Source organism: Desmodus rotundus, chromosome 6 (assembly GCF_022682495.2).
Source record: "Desmodus rotundus isolate HL8 chromosome 6, HLdesRot8A.1, whole genome shotgun sequence".
Lineage (NCBI taxonomy): Eukaryota > Metazoa > Chordata > Mammalia > Chiroptera > Phyllostomidae > Desmodus > Desmodus rotundus.
The window spans coordinates 82,763,251-82,786,426 of NC_071392.1; the positions used below are offsets into that span (position 1 = coordinate 82,763,251).

Sequence of the window (23,176 nt, forward strand, 5' to 3'; positions counted from 1 at the left end):
TTAAGCACTAACCAAACCAGCATGTGAACTTTTGTATGTATGTGCTTTTTAATAAAAACAAATACCTCTTTGTTAATTTTGTTGGTCTCTGCCACTCGGTCGGCCAGCACAGGGTGGTGAACTGGAGGTGCGGGGATTGGCTGCATGGCGATCAGCTGGATCTTACTGGGGACCCGCCGACTGGCCTCCGAGGAGCGGGAGATCCTGTCCACGTGCTCGAAGATGGAGGCAGAAGAGTGCTGCTCATTCCCAGAGCTGGGTGGTGGAGGCCCTGGAACAGAGGGAAAAGCCAGAAAATAAATCATAAAGTCATCCTAAAGAAAGAGTAAATGAGCCATGATTGGTGTGGCTCAGTAGGTTGGGCGTCATCCGGCAAACCAAAAGGTCACTGGTTCGATTCCTGGTCAGGGCACGTGCCTGGGTTGTGGGCCAGGTCCCTGGTTGGGGGCGTGCAAGAAGCAACCAATCTGTGTTTCTCTTGCACATCCATGTTTCTCTCCCTCTCCTTCTCCTGCCCTTCCCCTCTCTCTAAAAATAAATAAAATCTTTAAAAAAAAAGAAATAATAAATAATCAAAAATATGGATTCTTAAAGAACCCACAGATGGGCCCCTGACCAAACACATGATCCCTATTTTGTGGCAGAGGACTTAAAATGTGCCTACTGGAGCTTAAATTATCTGGGTTCAGTATCCTCTCCTCCAGCCTCTTTAAAAGTTACAAATATCATTACAAAAGAAATGAAAATCATGAGGACACTTTGTGCCAAAAATTGCCCTGTTTCTCCTAAAAGGGATTTCAAAGTCTTCAGAAAGAAAGGGTAAAGGGCAGAAGGAACCTGAAGTCGCTCAGTCCACTGCAATTCATAGAACTTAGAGCAGCTCTGAGCTTCCACTCACATTTGGAATGAGATAAATTCAGTCGCCAAGGCAATTGCACTCGAGATGAGGGGGTTGTGGACAGTGGGCGTGTGCTGGTTAGCAATGGGCGTTCCTGGGTTTTCTGATCCGACACAGAAAGAAAATGATGTCGAAGAGGCATGAGAAGAAAAAGCTGCTGCCTGGCGGGAATTCATTCCCACTTTAAAAAGACATGAGGAATATACTAAAAAGTGGTTAAAAGGAGACATTTTTTAAAATAAATTTTTTAAATGATTAAAAGGGTAACTTTATGGCAAGTATATTTTACCAGAATGAATTTTTAAAGTAATCAGAACTGCAAAAAAAAGAGAAAAAATTAAATGCATAGAAAAAGACAGAGAAGAAACTACTGAAACTGTTAACAGCCCTGGCCAGTGGCTCAGTTGACTGGAGTATCATCCCTAATGACGAGGTTGCAGGTTCCATCTCTGGTCAGGGCACATACAAGAATCGACCAGTGAATGCACAGATAAATGGAACAACGAACCGATGCTTCTCTCTCCCCTCCCCCTCCCTTCCTTCCTCTCTCTCTAGGAAAAAAAAAAACAAACCCAATACATTTAAAAATAAACAAAATGTTAACAGACTAAATCTTGGTATAATGGGTGATTTTCTCCAATTTCTTATATTTTCTGTAATAAGGATTTGCTCTAATGAGTATTACTTTTAAAGTGGAAATAATCCTAATGGACTTTCATTTTAAGGAGGCAAAAAAGAGATGGGGGGAGAGAGAGAGAGGAAGGGGGGGTGAAGAGATGAAAGACCCCTGCGGAGCTAGTTAGACAGCCTGAGATCACTGAGGTCCCTCTGAGAAGCCACAGTCACCTCCGGGCACTCTGGACGCTGCTTTAAATTAAACGGATCACAGGCCAAGAGAAGGACAGAAAGCATGCAGAGACTGTTTTCAGACAAAAGCCTGAGGTTTGAAACCTCAAACATAGTTGAAAATTATGAAAGTGTCTCCTCAATGTAAAAAAACCCAATAGAATTGAGCAAAGCAGTAAGAAGTAACAGTTGATATTTCATATAAGGAATGCACATCGATGCTACGTAAGTCTTCATATTTCCTCTCCACCTGAATTACATTCATTTGTTGCCCCAAGCAACTGGAAATGATGTGTATAGCTGTGAATGAATGTGGTCTCTCTCAGCAAGGAGGTGCAGCTGTCTGAATTAGGTTTTCTTCCCCCCACCTGGCTGTGTGATGCAAGTGGCCGGGCCCTACCACACATCTGCTGGTAGCTTCTCAAATTGCAGGCATAAGGCCTAAAAGGAGATCATTAGCTTCACCAGATACGCTGGCCTCACTAACCCAAACTTATAAAGTGCCAGCAAATGTCACAAAGGGTAACCCACTAAACAACTGATACCTAAAGGTGAGGTCCCTTCCCTCCAGGATGGTAAAAAAGATAAGGGAGGCAGAGGGCTCCAACTGGCTGGAACGCAAAGGGGGCAAAGGAAGGAAGGCAGGACCCTCCCCCTGTGCTGCCTGCCCTCCCCGGGAATGGAAGCTGCAGGGCTGTGCCTGCCTCCTGTGCACGCCCTACCCCACTTGCCAACTGTGGTCATAGATCCTGGCTCTATAATTCACCAACTGCAACCGGAGAAGGAGGGAACGCACAGAAAACTGCCCAGGGTCCAGCCCTTCTACAGGGCGGAAAAGGGGGGTTTGTTATTTGTCATATACATGTAATACACACTATATATATTTGGTGTATATGTGTATATGTGGTATATATATTTGGTATATATGTATGCACACATATATTTGTCATATATATGGATGTATGTGTACATGTGTACACATACCCCAGCTTATATATATATTTATGTATTTTTACTACTTACTATGCATTGCACATTTTTTTAAAAAACTACACTGGCCAATGGAAAATACAGTGGATACACAGAGGTTAATGCTGTGTGAATCCTGCCTCAAGGCAAGTTCGGCAAGTTGGGATTAAAACCTCTTTCTCTTTAAATATAATAAAACAAAGAACATGATAAAAATTACAAGACACTGTCAACAAAGGAGAATGACAGAGGAAAAGGCAATCTGAGTTACTGAAATGCACGAGCAACAGAACATTTTTAAAGAAATATTATTTCATCATCTACAGGTAAATAATAGTCACACTGCCTTATTATTTAGTGGCTGTGACCCACATTAATATCCTGTGGGCAGGGGTCACAGGTGTCCCCTCTTCATCCTAGCCCAGCACCTAACCCATCAGGCACTTAGTCAACATGGGCTGAGAGGGTGAGTAAGTAAATGACTAGTCACCCCAACTAAGTTTATACAATTTTACCTCCAAGAGGCCTCTGGGAATCTGACTAAATAAAAAGATAAGAATTATACGTTATGATCTCAGTCATTTTATAAATGGATGTTCCCCAACTATTTGAAAAACTTTGGTGTTACATGTAGTCAAAATAGTCGCCCTGCAATCATGTCAAAGATTTAATTTGCTTTGCAAGCTCTTTCGCACGTGTCAAGGAAGGTGGCGGCTGGAATTGGCAATCTGTGGAATTCATATTAATGAAATTCTAAGTACTTAAAAAAATCACCCCCTTGCTCACGTGCACCCTACAGCGATCAAAAAGAAAACACTCCACACTTCGCGGTCTTTACCTACGGGCTCACGCCTGGCACAGGGGAGGGAGGGATCGTTACGCTGGGCCACAGCGGTGCAGACGGATAGGGCCCTCACGCTTGGAGGGTGTGTTCCTCCTCCCTCCTCCCTTTCTTCCCAGCGAGTGGTAATGATGTGACTCATTCTGAAACTGCAATCAATGACTGTGGTCACAGTGACAATTGAGTGAGTCCTCTCACAGGGTCTGTGGACGGCGCGAGCGTATGCATCACGGTCCAGCCGGCTTCCCAAAACAGTCAGCTGGGAAGGGAGTAAAGCACAACTGGAACTGACCGAAACCGAAATAAAAGTCCTTGCGGCGCTTCCACTGCAAGGTGGACCCCGAAAATGCCAGGTGACTGTGACAGTGTTGGGAAGCCTTGCCACCCACCGTGGGGAGGGGGGGGCACTGGTCCAGGGCGTCAGGGACGAGGGTCCCAGAATGCCTCAAGCAACCTCCTGCCTCCACTGATTTGTAACTCATCAGACTTACAAGAGAAGGAGGGTTTTCATGTGAATTATTGTAGAAAATAACTCAAAAGCTATGATTATAAGCTCAGAATCATTTTATACAGTATTTAACTAAGTTCTATGCAAGCCATAAAACACCTGTACGGCAGCATTGCAGCTTGAGGGAAGTAAACCAAGTTTTAAAGTGAATTGGTGCAGCGCGGGCCGGGCGGCTCAGTTGGTCGGGACACTGGCTCACGCATCGTAAGGCTGCGGGTCTGGGAAGCAACCAGTCAGCATTTCTCTCTCACATCGATACAATGTTCTCATTCTCGTTCTCTCTCGTTCTCTCTCTCTCTCTCCCCCTTCCTTCCTCCCTCCCTCCCTCTAACATCAATAAACATATCCTCGGGCGAGGAATTTTTTTTTTAAAGTGAGTTGATATTCACAGTGAGAAAAACCATGTTTCTAAAACATGAAAATAATGTTTGGGTTCCGGTGTGTGTTCAAATCATAACAGTGACATGTGAGCTTTGGATCTTCACAAGCACACTAAATAAACCCGCCGTCTCCTTTCCCTGCCGCCTCTCGGTCCCAAAACTCAGATGCCTACTCCTGGGATTTTGAATATGTGTTGACAGTGATACTTGGGTTTTGTTCGCCACACAGAATATCCTTCTTGTAATCCTATCAGTAAGGAGTTAAATGCGGGAACTAAAAGCAAGATTTTCTCAGGTAAACAAAGAACCCGAGAAACTCCAGAGCTGATTCTTTTTTTCAAATATTCCTTCCCCAGGATCAAAATTAGATGTTAATCCTCTCTACCTGAAACAGTGCACCCATAACCACGGTGCTGAGTGATGCTTAAGGTTCTCTGAAATGGGATCCAAAGGGAAAAAACTTCCCTTTATACTAAGAGGGTATTTTTTTTTTAACATCAACACGGAACACCTGAAAGGAGCTGGAAGGGATCTCAGAACTCAGCTAGGTTAGTCCCACAGGTGCCCAAAGGCCACGGGACCTACTTGGAAGGTCACAAGCACGACAGTGTCAGAACGGGCCCTCTGGCTTCCGTCCAGAACCTGTTCATTTCCACAACACGGCTCCCTCTGTACTGCATGTTCATACAGAGAAAGTGGTGACGAAAAATAGAAGCAGAAACACTGCTATTAAAAGTAATGTCCCCAGGCACCCCAATTTTCTTTGCATTACTGAAACATCAGCAATGCGCCAGCAAACACAAGAGCTACCCTAGCACTTCTGTTCAACAGAAGCAATTAAACTGAAACCCAGCTACCTGTCATCATGCCGGAAAATGTTCCCAAGTCCAGCAAGACCTGTGAGCTCCATTTTTTTTACTGGGCAGGAGGGTCACAGTAACGCCGTTTAGAATGGGAGTGAAGTTCACTTCGGACCTGGCCCGAGAAGCTACAGCATCTGACTGCAGATACAAATGTGCTAAAAGACGTGATTGCCCTGAACTAGAAGACAGACCTGGGACCAAACAGAATACACTGGGACTTAGGACAAACACACAGCTTTCCGGCAGCTGTGAAATTCTTGAAGTGGATGCTAAGAAGGTTGCAGAATCCTGGAGGCAGCTTTTGTGACTCTAGTTTTAGGTCAATTCTTCCTCGTCCCTCAGGAAGGAAATTGTTAGAACTCGAAACGAGAATGGAACATGGGGGCTATGAGCCTCGAAACCTACCTCCACGAATCCCTAACCTCCAGCACACCCTGCCCCCCACCAGCCCCCTGACCCGCCCCCGCCCCGCCTCGACCCAGACACCAGCACTGTGCTAGACAGTGACCACGGACACTGAGACATTCACCATACGGGTAACGAATATTCCATTGCACAAGTTATCTTTTTAAGTTCAGCATATGAAGAATCTAAAACCCTCGCCTCCTGGAACCTCATAACTACTACTTTGAACGTGGAGAGTGAGGAGCCCGCTTTCCTCGTCACAGACTGCTGTGGGGGCTCTGCGGGACTTGCCGTCATTCGCTGCGCCTGGTGCCTTCTCTCCTGCTTCCCTCTCGCTGGACTCTTCGCTTACGGTAGAGTCGGCATCCGAGGGCGAAATTCTGCAGACACAAGACAAATGTAAGCATTAGGAAGGACAAAGAAAAGGGGGTGGCGGGGGGAAGGTCACGTTCCTCTGGATGTGGAAGTCAGGCTTCCAGGCATAACCAGTAGAAATTAGACAATCCCCAAAATGATTTCGTGATACAGCATCTTCAAGGACATGAATAGGCACTTAGTTACCTCTGGAAGACAGTGTAGCCGTTTAGGAAATAGCGCCACAGGCTGCATTTCAACCAATGCTAGGACACTAGGAGCCAGAATAGGGGACAGTCCCCCAGCTACCAGGGCCCTGGCCTGGCCACCTGGGTCTGGAGTTCAGGCCTGGCTCAGGGTTGCCTGGGTCTGCAGTCACCCCGCAGAACTCCATCCAGGTCTTCGGAAGACCGTTCCAACACAAAGGCAATGATCACCACCGAGATTTGATTCCTACCCAAAGAGCATGGAAGCCAGAGGGCAGTGGGCTAGGAAACATCCCTAATCAGTGAGCACGCCTTCGCTTTGTGCTTTCTGCCGGCTCACTCGGCAGTGTGAAAGGCCATCGCACTCTGGTGCCCACGAGGGATGCTAAAACATCAGAGGAACCACGCGGGCCATCGAGAGGTCGTGACTAAATGTTTAGGATAACACAACCAGGGAAGAAAAAAAGACTTTGCAAAATTGTACTAGCACATGAAATAATCCTTAATGATTTGGTGTATGCTTAGCCTGCAAGATCATTAAGCAAATAACATCTCTCTCCATAATGCAATTTCTTTTGTAAAGATCATGTTCTAACAGCCATTAAATTCTTAAAATTAGGCCAGAACCCCAGGGTAGGTTTTCTGATGTCAGAAATTATAACACTGCTTCAAGTATTGGTGCGATCACACACGTTTTTCCTTTTAGTAGAAAATCAGGACTGAGGATACCGAGGCTCAGGGGAAGACCGATAATGTGAGGCTTTCACAGACAAGGCGTGACTGTGCGATTACCTAAAGGCAGCTGTAAAAAAGCCCGATTCCGAACCTGGTCTGTAACGAAGCTTAGCAAGCAGTTCTCCGCGTGCTGTGTTCGGATAGGAGGAATGGAAAGGAACTGGGAATGGGGAGCTGGGCAGGGAGGAGATGGTGCCGAGGCCACGCAAACATGCCGCCAATGGTGACGAATCAAGCAAAGACAGAACAAGGTGATGAAGGTCACCTGCAGACGGAGCAATGAAGTCATAGCCACCGCTGGCACGATGGGCCAGGACAAAGCCGATGCTGGGTGTGTAGCATGGGCTACGCGCCTTTTAGGCATTATTTCTGCTACCATCTCCAGAGGGCCGAGCTTGCTCGCCCCAGAATATTACCCTTGCGCTGGCCAATCCCTAATTGAGTCACAAGAGGACTGCCAGACCATGACGGCCAGTGATTCATAATCTTAAAGGCCCCCTTCGGTAGTCCATCGGAGTGGCGTGAGAGCCCTCGGTGCGCTGACTTTGGGCAAGCTGCGGTCAGTCTCCCGGGCTGCAGACTCCTGGGCAACACGCGCCGTCAGCCCTTCTGATATGACAAATCGACACACTGAAACCAGAAACATGCCTGCAACAGAATACAATGCAGAAAGCCCAACACGAACCTTCCTCGGTGACGGACATTCCTGGAGGGGACCTTGGCCTTGGGGCTTGGGACGTCTCCATTCTCAGAGGGCGTGGTGTGGTCCTTCACAGGTCCCGGCAGTGGAGCTGGCTCATGAATAATCAGTATGTCGTCTTTGTTGTGCTGGCCCAGGTGCTGCTTGGCAAAATCGAAGCCCTTCACACTGGGGATCTGCAACTAAACAAACAGGCAAGACAGTCCCCCTGAAACCTGATGACTGGGGAAGAGACTGTGAGCTCTGGCAAGACTGTGAGCGCCAACTTCTGACTCAAAACTGTGCCTGCCATCCCACCAACCTAACTCCACAAGCATCTCCAAAATGTCAAGTGTGTGGCGAGTGCCTTTCATACCTCGAGTTTGCAGAAATGATGGGTGCTTGCAAAAAATCAAAGAAGAGCACACGGATTAAACAGCTAGATCATAATACAAAAGACACCACAAGACAATGCCTGACCCACAGTCATAGTAGCGAAGCCGTGTGCTCTGCAGTTCCAGACAGAGTGACACATAGTATTCCACATAGAGAAATGGGGACTTGTGCCAGGACTCAGAGGACAGACAGAACTAAGAAATAACGAGGGGTGGCGACACAGAGTGTGTTCTAGCTTGGCAGGGACCACAGGACACGAGGCTGGGAAGCGATCTCCTGAGCTGCTCTAGAAGGGTCAGAACGTGGGGAGTGAGAGAAGGCCGGCCTGTGGGCGGATGACTCCAAATGCCAGTTCCAGAGCAGAAACCTACTAACTATTTCTCAAGAGGCGGATTTCTAAAACCCAAGCAGACAGGACACAAAGGGAGCAGGAAGATGGCCCTGCAAGAGGGCCCTGTAAGACCACAAGCACAGACTGACAAATGCTGGGGCCCAAAACCTTAGCAAGGAAAATGGGGAGGAATGAACGGCGCTAGACACCCCACGGCAGGGCCCGGCCGCCGACCAGACGCAAGAGGCAAGGAGGAAGAAGAACCAGCAGTGAGTGGGAGTTACCAGCACAGAATTTTATCAGAAGTTACCAGTAAACAGAATGATGGAAGTGACAATGAGGGAAAGAGGTAAATCATGAAGGAATGACAACTGGAGGAAACAGACAGGTATTGCTTTAACCATGCTGGGGTTGAAGGGGCATAAAAACTCGGAAGGAAAGCAGCTCCGTGGAGCTGCAGTCAGAGGACAATGGCGTGGGGGACATTCGGACTGGAGACGTGACTTCGAGAGCGTCTGTATAGAGGGTGGCAGGGAGGGGAGTTGACATTTTTAAAGATGAAAATAGTCTATGAATAAAATGTCGGAGGACATCTAATAGTTTGGGGCTCAGAGGGGAAAAAAGGAAACCAAGGAAAAAAGAGCCGACTTCAAAAAAAAAAAAAGGAAGAATTTGGATCATTCAATGTAATAGAAGGCAAGGGAATAAAGGATTTCTGGAAAGAGGTAGCCAACAGAAGTGATTGGGGCACACAGATGAAGGAGAAAGGGGTCCTGGGAACATCCACCTGTCACACTGGCAGATGCAGGGGGCCTATGTGGGGCTGCGAGGCACCAACTGCAAGCCCACAGCTGAGACCCCGCGAGCCTGCAGGCACAGGGTCCAGGCCTCCCCTCTGGGCCTTTGCTAAGACAGGAAAGGGGCTTGAAGTATGTGGATGTGTGGACGATGAAGGTGAGACACCACTTTCCATGGGTGACAAGTGCCAGGGGTGGGTATTCAGTTTCCTCAAGCCGAGCCTGCAGAGCATAGAGACATAAATGGCATATCCACAGAAGTCTCAAGGGTCTCCTCACCCTCAGCAGGAATGCCATGGGCAAACCTGAGCCCCCCCCCCCCCCCCGCCCGGGGCCAGGCCATGTCCCACACCTATGGGCAGTCTGAACCGTGGGAAGACACGGGGCAAACCCGTCTGAGGAGTTATTTCAGACAAGGGACTCTGTGTAGAAGCGAGAGGCTTTGTTGTGTTTGTGCCAACTTTCTGCATGGATGAGTGACACCGCCAATGGCTCAGATGTGTGGCCTCCATTGTCTTCGGCACTGAACGTCTAGGATTCATGGGTAGGAGCGTAGTCTGCAATCATCACTTAGGCCAGCAGAGGGAGACAAAACTTACTGTAACAATAGTTTACAAAGATGTTGCTTGGAAACAAAAGGCAAGGCGGGGCCTGTCTATGTTTCCTAAATTAATGACAGTTGTTTCCAGAGCAGGCTACTCTACCACACGGTCAGGAATGTTGTTTTGAACACAATACACCCAAACCTGCTGCTCCATGGCTCCGCCCAATCCTGCCTCACCCCCACCCCCCCAGCCACCCAAGATAAACTTATTTCCGCATCCCTGAGACTGGATTAGCACAGCGACCTTCAGCTGGGGGTGTGCCCTCTCCTGGGGGCATGTAGCCCTCTTAAGAGAACCCAATTCCAGATGGACCACCTCTGCGCATGTTCTCCCCTAAACATGATGTTCCGGGGAGCGTGGCAGTGGTCTGGGAGCCATGCTGGCCCCTTCCCCAGCCCCCTTTCCTAAGAGACTTCCTACTCTACAGGAGAGAGACGCACCTCTCACCCGTGGGGCTGCTTCACCCCAGCGACACCTCATTTGAGCCCCGTAAACAAGGTGCCTCTTAAAGAAAGAACAGCAGTTATAATCGGCAGTCAACAAATCATCACCCCATCGACATCACCCCTGTACCGACCCTGGTGAAATCCTCACGGGTGGATTTCCCAGTAAGACAGTAAATGCCTCTCATGACTGGGAAACTCTCTCGTTTGCAAGGTAGATGGTTTGCTTTATCGAAACTGGAGGAGGAGCCACAGACTGGAGATCTCTTCAAAGCAAAGGTCTCCAAAGGGAATATGGTAAAAATAACCACCACACTGTCTCCATGGTGCCTAGAGTCTGGGAACTAGAGGCCTTCCCCGCAAACTGCCAGGGCTCATGGGACAAAAAAAATACAGGTATATGTCAAAATGCTTCACAAACGCCCCAGTACCTTACAAATGAGACCAACGGCATTATCATCACTCTTGGTGGATAAGCATCGTTAATAGACAGTCAGCTAGGAGTTCTCAGGCATCGATAAAGACATCGATATAAATTCAGATACAAAATTCTGTCATTCAGCAACAGGATGTGACACATGGCAGACCCTCGATGAATGTTTGAGGACGGAATGAATCCTGAAAAGGTCGGCTGAAGCATCGAACTCGCTGGATTTTGTGCGGAACCACGAAAAGGGTCTACGTCATGAATGGAACAGACACGCATGGTAGCCGTGATGTCCCGCCTCCAACTGACGTCTCTAAACATTACATCCTCACACTTCCCACAGGCTGGGTGACTCACCACCTTCTACCACGACAGAAATTTGGCAACGAATCTGTGCTTATGCACCGAACAAAAGCCATTAATACACAGAAGGAAAATATTAGACGAATCACTGCCCCCTCCCCGCCCCCACCACTCACTCATAGAATTAGCTACTTGTGTTTCATCTCTACTTTCTGGTATACTTTTCCTAGTTTTCCACTTCTTTCTTTCTTTCTTTTTTTTTTTTTTTTTTGTTTTAATCTAGAGTTAAGTCTGGCTATATTGTGTCTCCGGCTTCCATATGCAGAACAAACTTAAGTCAGTATTTTATAAAAGAAGTGATTAATTCATGCCTTAACATTCATCTTAGGACCTGGTTACTTCTGAGGAAGGATGGCTGTTTTGTTCCTTCTTTAATATGTCACAAAGGGGACAGGCCCCAGGGTCAGTGCCCTACTGGAACATGTCACTGACAAGTCAGAGGGGCCTGCCGGACCAGGTCAGCCAAGGAACCGGAGAGACGCCTAATGAATTTTAACACTCGTGAGGCATAAATGTAATACGACCCCCAGGCAACAAGACAGAGGGGCGTATTCGGTCAGCCTGAACCCCAGGAAGGAGCACAAAGACGACAAAGAAACCACAGAGCAAACCCCAGCTTCTAAGTGAACATGTGCAGTCCGGAAGAGAAGGCCACTGTTTGAGTGTGTGCGCTCGCTGGATGTGCCCCGTGGAAACTCACCGCAGCTGCCACGACCTTCCCTTGAGCGGTGAAGGCGGAGCTACTACCACGTGTGTCTCTGCTGAGGCCCAGCTCTCCTGAGGTCCTGAGTCCGGGAGGGCAGTACTCCGAGATCCTCCTGCCCCAGGCCACAGCAGCTCACGGTCACCTGACCTCAGGTGAGCTGGAACCGCCCCCCACAGGAGGCCTCCAGGGCTCCCTGCACAGACTCCACACCCCGGGGGCAGGCTGCACTTGGCCGAGATGGAAGAAATGCTTGTGCAGCGTCTCTTCAACCGACTGTCCACACTGCCCCCGAAGTGACCGTCCAGCCACTGGAACACACACTCCAGCCACTGTCCCTGCTGAGACTCTTTAGTGGGTCCCCACTGCCTACAGCCTCACTCCCAGCCCCTTACATGCCCCCTCAGAGCCTGGCTCTTGCCCACCCCTGTCTCCTCAGCTTTGGCCATGCCCTTCCATTCAAATCTGTCCCATCCTTTCCAGGCTCCATGCCCTTCCCTCCCCCGGGCCACTTCATGTGGCTCCGTCTCAACCTCTGTGTGTCTGCCCCGCATCACCTCCTCTCGGAAGGCAGAGGCAGCCCGTCGCTGGGAGCAGGGTGGCGGCCTGGCGGCCCCTCCCCTGTGCTCCTGCAGCACCCCATACAGACTGACACTATGAGGGTCTGTCCTTCTCCTGAACCAAAGCCCTCGAGGGCAGGATTGCACATCTAGGCCTGCCCCCCAGCCTGGCCCTGCTCGGCTCCGAGCTCATGCTCGCGTCTGGTGAGTGCATGTGCCGTGTCCAAGGCCACCGCACCTGGCTGCCCACAGTGCCAGCTGTCCAGGAGCTGCGGTCCTGCTCCAGCGACAGGGTGTGGGCTGTCCCCAACAGAAGAAACGAGCTCCCGTGGGACCAGCAGCAGGTAGGTTCCACGGGAAACAATGGAAAACAATGCGATTTCCATCGTTAAACAGAAACTCAACAGGGTGAGGCGGGTCCAAGCTGGAGTTTTTGGGGAATGGTGACAAGTGATGCCTCTGGGCTATAGATTAAAGAGAATGCAGATAAAAAGAAAGACAGGGGTTAGGGTTTATTTGGGTTTTTTTTCATTGTTACTAGAAATAAAGAAGGACCCTGCTTCAAATTATGACAGAAAGGCCTCTCCCTCTTATCGTGTTTCAAAACTGATCTACTCCCCGACAATCTGAAGGTTTCCCTCTTGCTACACGGGGAGGGATGTGGAGCTTTGGTCAGCAGATTCATTGTTTCCAGATGTTCAGAGGTCTGGGATTTGCTACAAGATTTCAGAGAGTAGCAGGGAGGCAGCATTGGGGGTGGGGTGGACAAAAGGGGGGACTCAGGGAAGATGTGGGGAGAGGGAGAGGAGGGGAAGAGGGAAGGGGGGAGGGGAAGGGAGAAGGGAAGGGAAGGGAAGGGAAGGGAAGGGAAGGGGCACCCAAGGAAGACGAGGACTTCTTACAGTCACTGGGAAGACAGCACCTCTTCCAACCGCCCCCAGGAACAGGTGAGAGGCCCTTGGCTATTGCCAGATAATCTTAGAAGCAGCACCTATAAAGTAGAGAACTTTGTTTTTCAGCTAGGTGGAGACCATCGATTTCCTGTTACAAACACATGGCAGACCCACACCGTGGGTTCTGGTGCCACCAAGACCAAGCCTGTGCTTCTGAAACGTTGGGAGGTTCTGCCCTCTGAACAACACACGTCATCTCTCGGGAGGCTCCCTGCTGAAGACCGTCCCTAGAAACAGGCTGAGAAAGTGCAGGAGCAGCTCCAAAGGCTGGAGGCCCTATTTGAAACTCCGTCCATTTGATGTAGAGCCACATCTGGGATGCGACAACAGTTTGGAAGTCAAAGTGGGAGCAGGAGAAAGGTTGGACACTGTCCTGTTTTCTGCCACAGAGACGCTGCCCTCGGATGGCTTCCTGAGCAGCAGGTCATGGACGGGCTTCCGCAATGAGTGTTCATACTGGAGACTGGGGAACGTGAGAGACTTCAGTGCATACCCGTGAGCTCTGGTTAAGTCTCTCTGAAAGTGCACTCTCGCCCAGAACAAAATCATTTCCAAATCCAGTGCTGGTCTCCTTCCAAGGAAATTCACACTCTGGGCCATTTCATATATCAAGTACCACTCGTTTCCAGGTTTTTTCTGTGTCATTCATTAGTCTAAGAACCAAACAACCTTGGCAGACTATGGAAATAACAAATGAAGGCACGGAACAGATATAATATTAATGTATAAAATGCTTCCAATAGCCCTGGTCGGGTGGCTCAGCTGGTTGGAGCATCACACCGTACACCAAAGGCTGTGGGTTTGACCCCCAGTCAGGGCGCATACAGGAGGCAACCAATCAATGTTTCTGTCTCACATGGATGTCTCTCTCTCTTTCTCTCTCCCTCTCTCTCACCCCCTTTAAAATCAGTAAGCATGTCCTTAGGTGAGGAGTAAATAAATTAATTAAATAAAATGAAATGCTTCCACTATACTTGATAATTTAATCCAATATACTTGCAATTTCATCAAGATTTTGCATTTCTGAACATGAGAACCAAGATGGCGGCATAGGTAGACACACTGCGCCTCCTCGCACAACCAGAACTGACAGAAAATCGAACGGCAAAGAAGTCCGACACCAAGGAAATAAAAAAAGAAACATTCATCCAGACCAGTAGGAGGGGCTGAGACAGGCACCGGGGCGGAGAGGACTCGCGTGGCCGTGGCGGGACCGAGAATGGCGGAGTGTGGGACCAACAGGACAGGCAGTCTGACCACTAGCAGGCCCTGCGGCCCCACATTCGCGCAGATAAACCGAGAGGGCCGGACTCAGAGTGGCGGAGAACGGGGCAGGCAGAGCGGCGAGTAGCACCCCACGGCCCCACACTCGCGCACAGATAAACCAGACAAACGGGGGGAGCGAAGCAGACCATGCAACCCAGGGTTCCAGCGCGGGGGGGGGGTGGGGGGGGGGGGTGGGTGTTGGATAAAGCCTCAGACCTCTGATTGAAAATGCCCATGGGGGTTGGGGCGGCAGGAGAGACTCCCAGCCTCACAGGAGAGGTCGTTGGAGAGACCCACAGGGGCCTAGGGCGTGCACAAGCCCACCCACTCGGGAACCAGCACCAGAGGGGCCCAATTTGATTGTGGGAAGCACAGCGAGTGACTGAAATCTGGTGGTGAGTGGAGCGGGCGCCATTACTCCTTCTTGGCCCCTCCCCCACATACAGCGTCACAGCACAGCAACCAGCGTTACCCCGCCCCGGTGAACACCTAAGGCTCCGCCCCTTAAAGTAACAGACGCGCCAAGACAAAAAAGAAAAAAGAAATGGCCCAAATGACAGAACACTTCAAAGCTCCAGAAAAAATACAACTAAGCGAGGAAGAGATAGCCAACCTATCGGATGCACAGTTCAAAACACTGGTTATTAAGACGCTCACAGAATTGGTTGAATTTGTTCGAAAACTAGATGAAAAAATGAAGCCTATGCTAAGAGAAACAAAGGAAAATGTACAGGGAACCAATAGGGATGCGAAGGAAACTGGGACTCAAATCAACGGTGTGGACCAGAAGGAAGAAAGAAACATCCAACCAGAACAGAATGAAGAAACAAGAACTCGGAAAAATGAGAGGGCTTAGGAACCTCCAGGACATCTTGAAACGTTCCAACATCCGAATTATAGGGGTGCCACAAGGAGAAGAGGAAGAACAAAAAATTGAAAACTTATTTGAACAAATAATGAAGGAGAACTTCCCCAGTGTGGCAAAGGAAATAGACTTCCAGGAAGTCCAGGAAGTTCAGAGAGTCCCAAAGAAGCTGGACCCAAGGAGGAAAACACCAAGGCACATCATAATTCCATTAGCCAAGATGAAACAGAAGGAGAGAATCTTAGAAGCAGCAAGAGAAAAGGAGACAGTTACCTACAAAGGACTTCCCATAAGACTGTCAGCTGATTTCTCCAAAGAGACCTTACAGGCAAGAAGGGACTGGCAAGAAGTATTCCAAGTCATGAAAAACAAGGACCTACATCCAAGATTACTGTATCCAGCAAAGCTATCATTTAGAATAGAAGGGCAGATAAAGTGCTTCTCAGATAAGGTCAAGCTAAAGGAGTTCATCATCACCAAGCCCTTATTATATGAAATGTTAAAGGGAGTTACCTAAGAAAAAGAAGATCAAAAATAGGAACAGTACAAATGACAGCAAACTCACAGTTATTAACGACCACACCTAAAACAAAAACAAGAGCAAACTAGGCAAACAACTAGAACAGGAACAGAACCATAGAGATGGAGATCACATGGAGGGTTGTCAATAAGGGAGTGGGAGGGGGAGAGGGGGAGGAGGGTACAGAGAATAAGTAGCATAGATGATAGGTGGAAAATAGACAGGGGGAGGGTAAGAATAGTGTAGGAAATGTAGAAGCCAAAGAACTTCTAAGTATGACCCATGGACATGAACTATAGGGGGGGAATGTGGGAGGGAGGGGGTGGGCAGGATGGAGTAGAGTGAGGGGGGGAAATGAGACAACTGTAATAGCATAATCAATAAATATATTAAGAAAAAATTTTTTAAAAAGATTTTGCATTTCTTATTTAATTCATAACAGAAAGAATATTCTTCATTTACTTTTACAGAAGTGAAATAAATTTTTAAACAATACTTATGTTTTCATTCAGCAGGTCTAGGTTTGCCATGCACGGAACTTTTTTTATACCCATGCAATCAGAATAAAATCCAAAGGTGAATCGGGCAATTCTCTATTTCTTATTTGCTTTTTCTTATCCAACTCTTAGAGTTGAATGAGTCCTCTGAATCTGTGAGACCCACAGAGGGTACATGTTAGTTAGGAAACGTAGTCAGCTCGTGACCACTTTCCACTCCCTCAGTGATGGCTGATGTTGTGCTGTGCGGAATGTTGACAGGGAGTGAGTTCTCCGGTACTGGGAACGGTTTTGCTCACACCAGGTGAACTAGACATGGACCACGAGCCGGCATCCTTGCTCTAAAACTTGTATCTGACCCTTAAACATCGCAGACACTGTGGAAACAGGTGAGAAGAGAATTGCTATCCCTATAAAAACCAAACTAAGTACTTCAAAAAGGCATGGACAAAGAGCTGTTAAAACACTGCTGTCAAAGTAGGAGTCGGTGAGTTAACTCTGAAAGACTGCAGAGTTGGGTGGGGGAAGCATTAAAAAATCTAGAGAACTTTGCGTTCAGGTTGCTTTGCTCTTCTCTGAAGAAATCCAAACTGGAAACTGCACTGGTGCATTATGGGTATTTACTATAAGAAAGACCCCAGGAAAGTCCTCTCAGTAAACAAACACTCAAAAAAAAACAAATTAACTAAAAAAAAAAAAAAAAAAAAAAAAAAACCTTCAGGTGTACTGAAAAATTGGTAACTAAATACCTATTCATATATTTGAGTTGAAATGTTTATGGCAGGTATTATCATTCTTTAATGATTAAGTGGTCTTCATCAAGGTGGATACCTGGGCTTGCAGGGGATGGAAAATGATAGGCGGATGGGAAATAAAGGGCCATCCAGTGAAGCTGTGCATGAAAGAAACAGACACACAGATCTGAGAAAATCTCCCTTGGCTTCTGTTCTCTGAAGAGATCCGGGGTTGAAAGAGACCAGAATTCGTCCCCAGAATAGATGTGATCTGCTAACAGATGGTCTCAAAAACAAAATCAAAGTGGACTCAAAGGCTCTCAAAGGCATGGCTCAGCCTCTACACAGCTTCGTCTCCTTGGCACAGAGTTAACACTACAGAGGAATTGGCAAAGGGACACCGCCGTTAAAGCCAGATTTCCGTGCTAGCTCCCTGTCTGTACCCAGAACCCGAGCTCCCCCACCCCTGCCTGCCAGTCAGGTCTACACACGCCAGGGGTTTGCCCCTCACCTTCTGCCGCTGCTGAATGTTGGCCACGGTGTCGGGCTGGAAGTCCAGCTTGTCTGTGCGGCAGAGCTTCCAGTAGAGGATGACCACAATCACCATCACCACCAGCACGGGAATGACCACGCCAACGATGACCCAGAGGTTGCTGCTCTGGGACTCCGGCGACAGCCTCTTCACCCTGTCCACGGCTGCGGGCGAGGAAGACAGGTGGCTGAGTGACTCCTTCCCAGGACAGCCCCTCTTGGCAGTGAATGAATGTCCTGTCGTGTCCGCTCAAGACAACTGGTGAGCGGCTCTGATGCGCTGACAGGAAACGCAGCCACGTGGACAAACGCCACACAGAAGGTCACATGGAGGACACAGCAGGGGTCATGGTGACATAGACGAAGTGTCTAAAGGAACATGGCTAACTCAACAGCAAAGCTAGGTTCACCCAGGGCTCCTGACTGTCGGGTTACGAGCCCACCCTCAGTTCTCACTGCAGGAATGCTTCCGTACCGACAATCGGAAATCCTAAAGGTAGTGTTTGAGTGCTGCCTGAACTTCCTCAGCTGTGCATCTCCCTAAACCCGTGACACATGGCTGGTAATCGAAGTTGCCTTTCTCCATCCCCAGCCAGCTTGGCAGCTACTCTTGGTTGGGGGTCATCCAAAGTCGCTGGAGTCGATCAACTCCAGGCTCCATCTCGTTATGAAAAGTGGGCAGTACGTGCTGGGGCACACGCAGACCCTGAAGATGGTCAGACGAGGCAAAGCGAAACTGGTCGTCCTCGCCACCACTGCCCCGCCTTGAGGGAATCTGGAGTAGAGTGTTGTGTAACAGTGGCCAGACTGGGCCCCACCGCCACAAGGGGGCTGTGGGAGCAGGGGTGAGGACCGTGAACTGGGCCCAGCGTGTGGGACATACTGAGAGTGTGCACGCTGCCTGCCATTGGCCTGGTGACTATGATGTCATCAGAAGCGTGGAAGAACAGTCGGGTGAAAAGTAAATCATGTAAAAGTGTTCTGGAGTAAAACTGGCCAGAGCATGTTTAAAAATAATAATAAAGTAAAATAAAACCACATTAAATCAAACTTACTTTGCATCCACCACTCCCCACCTTCCTGCCACCCCCACCGAGCCCCCCACCTTCAATGGCCTTGGACAATTATGGCTCAATTACTCCATCCTGAAGTTCCTTCACCAGCTCCTTTCCCTAATCCTGCTTCCCAAAACTGGGCCCTCGCCCCCTTCACTCTGTGCTCATCCTCTCAGAGGACTTCGCTCCCCTTAAAGCTCAGGGGCCGGCCACCAGGCTCCAAAAGCCACCAAGCCCCCTGCTCTCTGCCCACCCTCCCCAGGGCTGATTCATAACAACCTCTCCGTGACACTGCTTCTCCTTGCCTTCTGTTCTGGCTTTGTCTTGTGGACAGTACCTTACTATTTCTGTTAAGATGCATTTTATCACATCAATGTATCGCGTTGATGTGCTAGGCTACTTTGCTCATGACTATGGGCACGACTCTAAGTCTTGTCTTTCCAAACACATCTCAGTCTTCAGGGGCAGGGACCACGCTTTACGCTCTTTTTGCATCCTGAGGTTAACATGTGCTGTGGGACCGAAATGCTTCTGCTCCGAGATGTAACATCAAAAACGATTCTAGGTGCTGCTCCAGGTCTGGGCTGAGGCACTGGAGAGAGTGGCACGGGAGGGGGGCCCGCACTCCACGGCACACGCACCATGAAAGACGCATGAATCACAGAGTGGAGACTACATGGGAAACAGGGAAGGGGACCGTGATAACAATTTGTAATTTTCCATCTGGCCTAAATGTAGTTCGTTTTGCATGGAAACAACTAACGGGGAGGGACAGAAGCACCCTGTAGGGCGGGGACAACTGGATGCTCTTCTTAGTTCTAACCCAGTGAGACCCTGGGAGAGGCACAGATTGGTCAAAACGAGGCCCTGGCACTGGGACCCACAGCTGCCTCGGGCTGCTCCTGGAGTTGGCTGGGGCTCCCATCCCGGGATTGTTACCCCTGTGGTTTTCCGCACCAAACGGAGGAATGGGAGGGGCAAAGAGCAGATGGAAGTGGGCTTGGAAGGTGCCCGTACCCAACTGCGATTCACCTTTTTAAAAGGTGAAGTGCTTCACTGGAGTGGGGCACCTCTCCAGCAGCCACGAATGTCGTATAGGAAAAAAGGCCGGTAAGCGCTTCACTCTGTTCTCGCTGCTTTGACGTAGAACACACCAATGTGCGATCACGTGAACCCTCGGCGGGTGGTTCTCTGCTTCAAGTCTCCCATCATTTTCTACCAAATGGAGAAACTGTGCCCATCAGCCCTCCTTTTGGTTAGTGTCCAGGGACAAGTACAGGTTTCACAAAGCCTCTTCCACTGCTGAGGACAATTGCAGAGCTGTCCTTCTGTAAAATGGCCTTGATCGCTTTACATAGTCACTACAGTTTTTCAACGTCCTCTGATGCTGAATTCCTTCTAAACGTTTACTTACCCTTTACCGTTGGGAGCAAGTATTACTGGGCTTTTACACGGGTTGCTCTCAGGATCATAAAGGAATAACAGTCACATTAAAATAGCAGTGTGATTCATAAAGGTATATTTAGAGAAATACACTCTTCCATGCCTCTCCTTTTCTTAATTTTAAACACCCAAAATCTGTGAGTTGGAAAAAAAAAAAAGGCACTGAGATCACCCAGTGCCAGAGAGGACAGGGGCCTAGTATCTTCCAAAAATAATAAAGAAATACCCAAACACCTCTTTCTGAATTGTGGAGTGGCTGAGGCTTGGGTGGGAGAGAAACAGGATTGCAAAGGGTAAGGATCAAGGACTTCTTTGTGCTAAAAGACCCAGAAGGAAGCCAATAAATGCAGAGGGCACCTCCCTGCTTCCTGTGTGACTCACTGTCCCCAGCAATGTTCAAAATATGACATATAAGATTTTGGAAGAAATACAGAGAAAACACAGTATTTTACCTAAGACAGGACAGGAATAGGGGAAAAAAATACTAACGCTAACTAAAGCTACTGTAACTCACTAGAACGCCACGAATACAAAATACTAGGTAGGAAAAAATAGCAGTGAAGCCTATAACCACAAGCAATTGAAATAAAGAAGGTCTTTTCCAATCACTTTTAACAACTGACATCTTATATAAATGCCACTTAATAATATGGGCTTAAGACATATGTCTACTGTACCCACATAAGAATGCTTTAAATTCAGAGGTCAGTGTCCAGAAAAAGACTGGTGGCTGACCCCAGCCCAGCACAGATGACCCCTCCGGGCCAAGCCTCAGGCACTTACGTTGGGCCACCACGCCTTGAATTCGATACCCCAAGATGATGGCTGCTCTCTGGATATCTATCTTGTTGATCAGATCTGAAGATTTGACCGCACTGAGTCTTTCTCCATCTTGATCTTCCACAAAGTAGATGAGCTGCACAGGATCGTCATCTCCCTCCAGCCTGGACACATTTACCACCTGGAAGATAACAGAAACCATTAGCATTTTAGAAGCTCCAGTTTCCAGATGCCCTTTCTCTGGCCACTCAACCTTGACTATGTTATTCGGGATTTATTCCAGTCCTCCTCCTAATAAACTCTTGACACGATTCCGGGGCCCTGAATCCCCATGCTGCTCTCTTGATGGGAAGAGGGACAGTCGCAATGAAAGTTCCTCCATGCAGAACAACAAATGCACTTCGTCTTGCTCGAAGTCTTCTCTGAGACAAAGGGCCCTTAGGATACACAGACCATAGGGTTGCCACATCCAGGAACCTAGACTTGCGACCAAGAAGCTCCAATATGTCGCGGGAGGATGCTGCTGTCCTCAAAACATCAACCACAAAGGTTAGGTGCACCCCTGGTCATCGGAAACTATTAACGGTCCTATCCAATCCCTTCTCAAATCTACCAGCATTTTCTCCCTGTTCGTCTGGGGCAGGGTTTCTCAACCGTGGTGCTATTGCCACTTTGGTCCAGATAATTCTCAGATGTGGGGGCCTGTAATGAGCATTGTAAGATGTTTAGAAGCATCCTGTCTTCTACTTGGTAGATGCCGGTAACAACAGCCGTGCCCTCCCCGACCAGCTGTGACAAGCGGAATGTCTCTGGACAGTGCCAAAATGTACCCTGGGGGTACAAAATCATCCCTCATTGAGAGCCACTGCGCTTGGCATAATAAATCTCATAAATTCTTTTAATACCCCCCCCCAATAATGGATAGATCATTCAGAGACATAATCAACAAGGAAATAGCAGATCTGAACAACACTATAGACCAAATAGACCTACACATGCAGAACATTCCATCCAATGGCAGAACACACATTCTTCTTAAGCACACACAGTACCTTTTCTAGGACAGACCAGATGTCAGGCCGCAGAAACAGTCTCGACATATTCAATAACACAGACATTTTATCAACTTTTCCAACCACAGTGGTATGAAACTAGAATCAATAATAGAAGGAAAGCTAGAAAATCAAAAAATACATGGAAATTAAACAGTGCACTCCTGAAACAACCAATGCACTAAACAAGAAATAAAAAGAAAAAATTTTAAAATCTTAAATGAAAATGGAAACACAATATACCAAAACTTGTGAGATACAGTAATAACAGTTATAAGCAGAAAGTTCATAGCTACAAATGCATACACCAAGAAAAAAGATCTCAAATAAACAATCTAATTGACACCTCAAGAAACTACAAAATAAAGAAAAAAACTAAGCACAAAGTTAATAGAAAGGAGGAAATAATAAAGATTAGAGCAGAAGTAAGTGAAATAGAGACTAGGAAAACAGCAGAAGAGATTAACAAAATAAGTGTTGATTCTTTGAAAAGATAAACAAAATGAACAAACCTTTAGCTACATTAACCAAGAAAAAGAGAGAGTTCTCAAAAATTGTAAATGACAGAGGAGACATTACAACAGATACCACAGAAAGGATCAAAAGAGACTACTATAAATAATTATTCACCAACAAATTAGACAGCCTGGAAGAAATGGATTAATTCCTAGAACCACACAACCCTGAACACTGAACCCCACCATTCCCCGCCATTCCCCGCCATTCCCCGGCGGGGAATTCCTAGAACCCCACCAACAGTGAATCATGAAGAAATAGAAAATCTGAACAGACCAGTAATGAATAAGGAGATTGAATCAGTAATCAAAAAATTCCCCAAAAAGAAAAGCCCAGGCCCAGATGGTTTCACTGACAAATTCTACCAAACATCTCAAGAAGAGTTAATGCCAATCGTTCTCAAATTTTTCCCAACAACTGAAGAGGAAGGAATGCTCCCAAACTCATTTTATGAGACCAGCGTTATCCTGTACTAAAGCCTGGTGAGGACACTGTAAAAAAGTAAACTATAGATCCTTATCTCTGATGAACACAGATGCAACATTTCTCAACAGAATACTAGCAAACCAAATTTGACAGCACATTTAAAGGATCATAATCAGTGAAATACACCACATTAATAAAAGAAAAGAAGAATCATAAGACCATTCAATAG

General features: G+C 47.8%; 2 protein-coding genes across 2 annotated transcripts in view; one reads left to right on the forward strand and one right to left on the reverse strand.

Moving 5' to 3' along the window:
• FMC1 (formation of mitochondrial complex V assembly factor 1 homolog) overlaps nucleotides 1-23,176 on the forward strand; it is a 394,222-nt gene that overhangs the window by 56,139 nt on the left and 314,907 nt on the right. The gene's annotated exons all lie outside the window — the stretch shown is intronic.
• Nucleotides 1-23,176, reverse strand: part of KIAA1549 (KIAA1549 ortholog) — a 133,828-nt gene that overhangs the window by 35,913 nt on the left and 74,739 nt on the right. The window contains exons 11-15 of the mRNA XM_053927387.1: nucleotides 20,957-21,134; nucleotides 17,656-17,840; nucleotides 7,691-7,887; nucleotides 6,002-6,090; nucleotides 66-271 (exon numbers count right to left, since the gene is read on the reverse strand). Coding sequence (XP_053783362.1) covers nucleotides 66-271; nucleotides 6,002-6,090; nucleotides 7,691-7,887; nucleotides 17,656-17,840; nucleotides 20,957-21,134 — 855 coding nt within the window. The remainder of the gene's footprint in view (nucleotides 1-65; nucleotides 272-6,001; nucleotides 6,091-7,690; nucleotides 7,888-17,655; nucleotides 17,841-20,956; nucleotides 21,135-23,176) is intronic.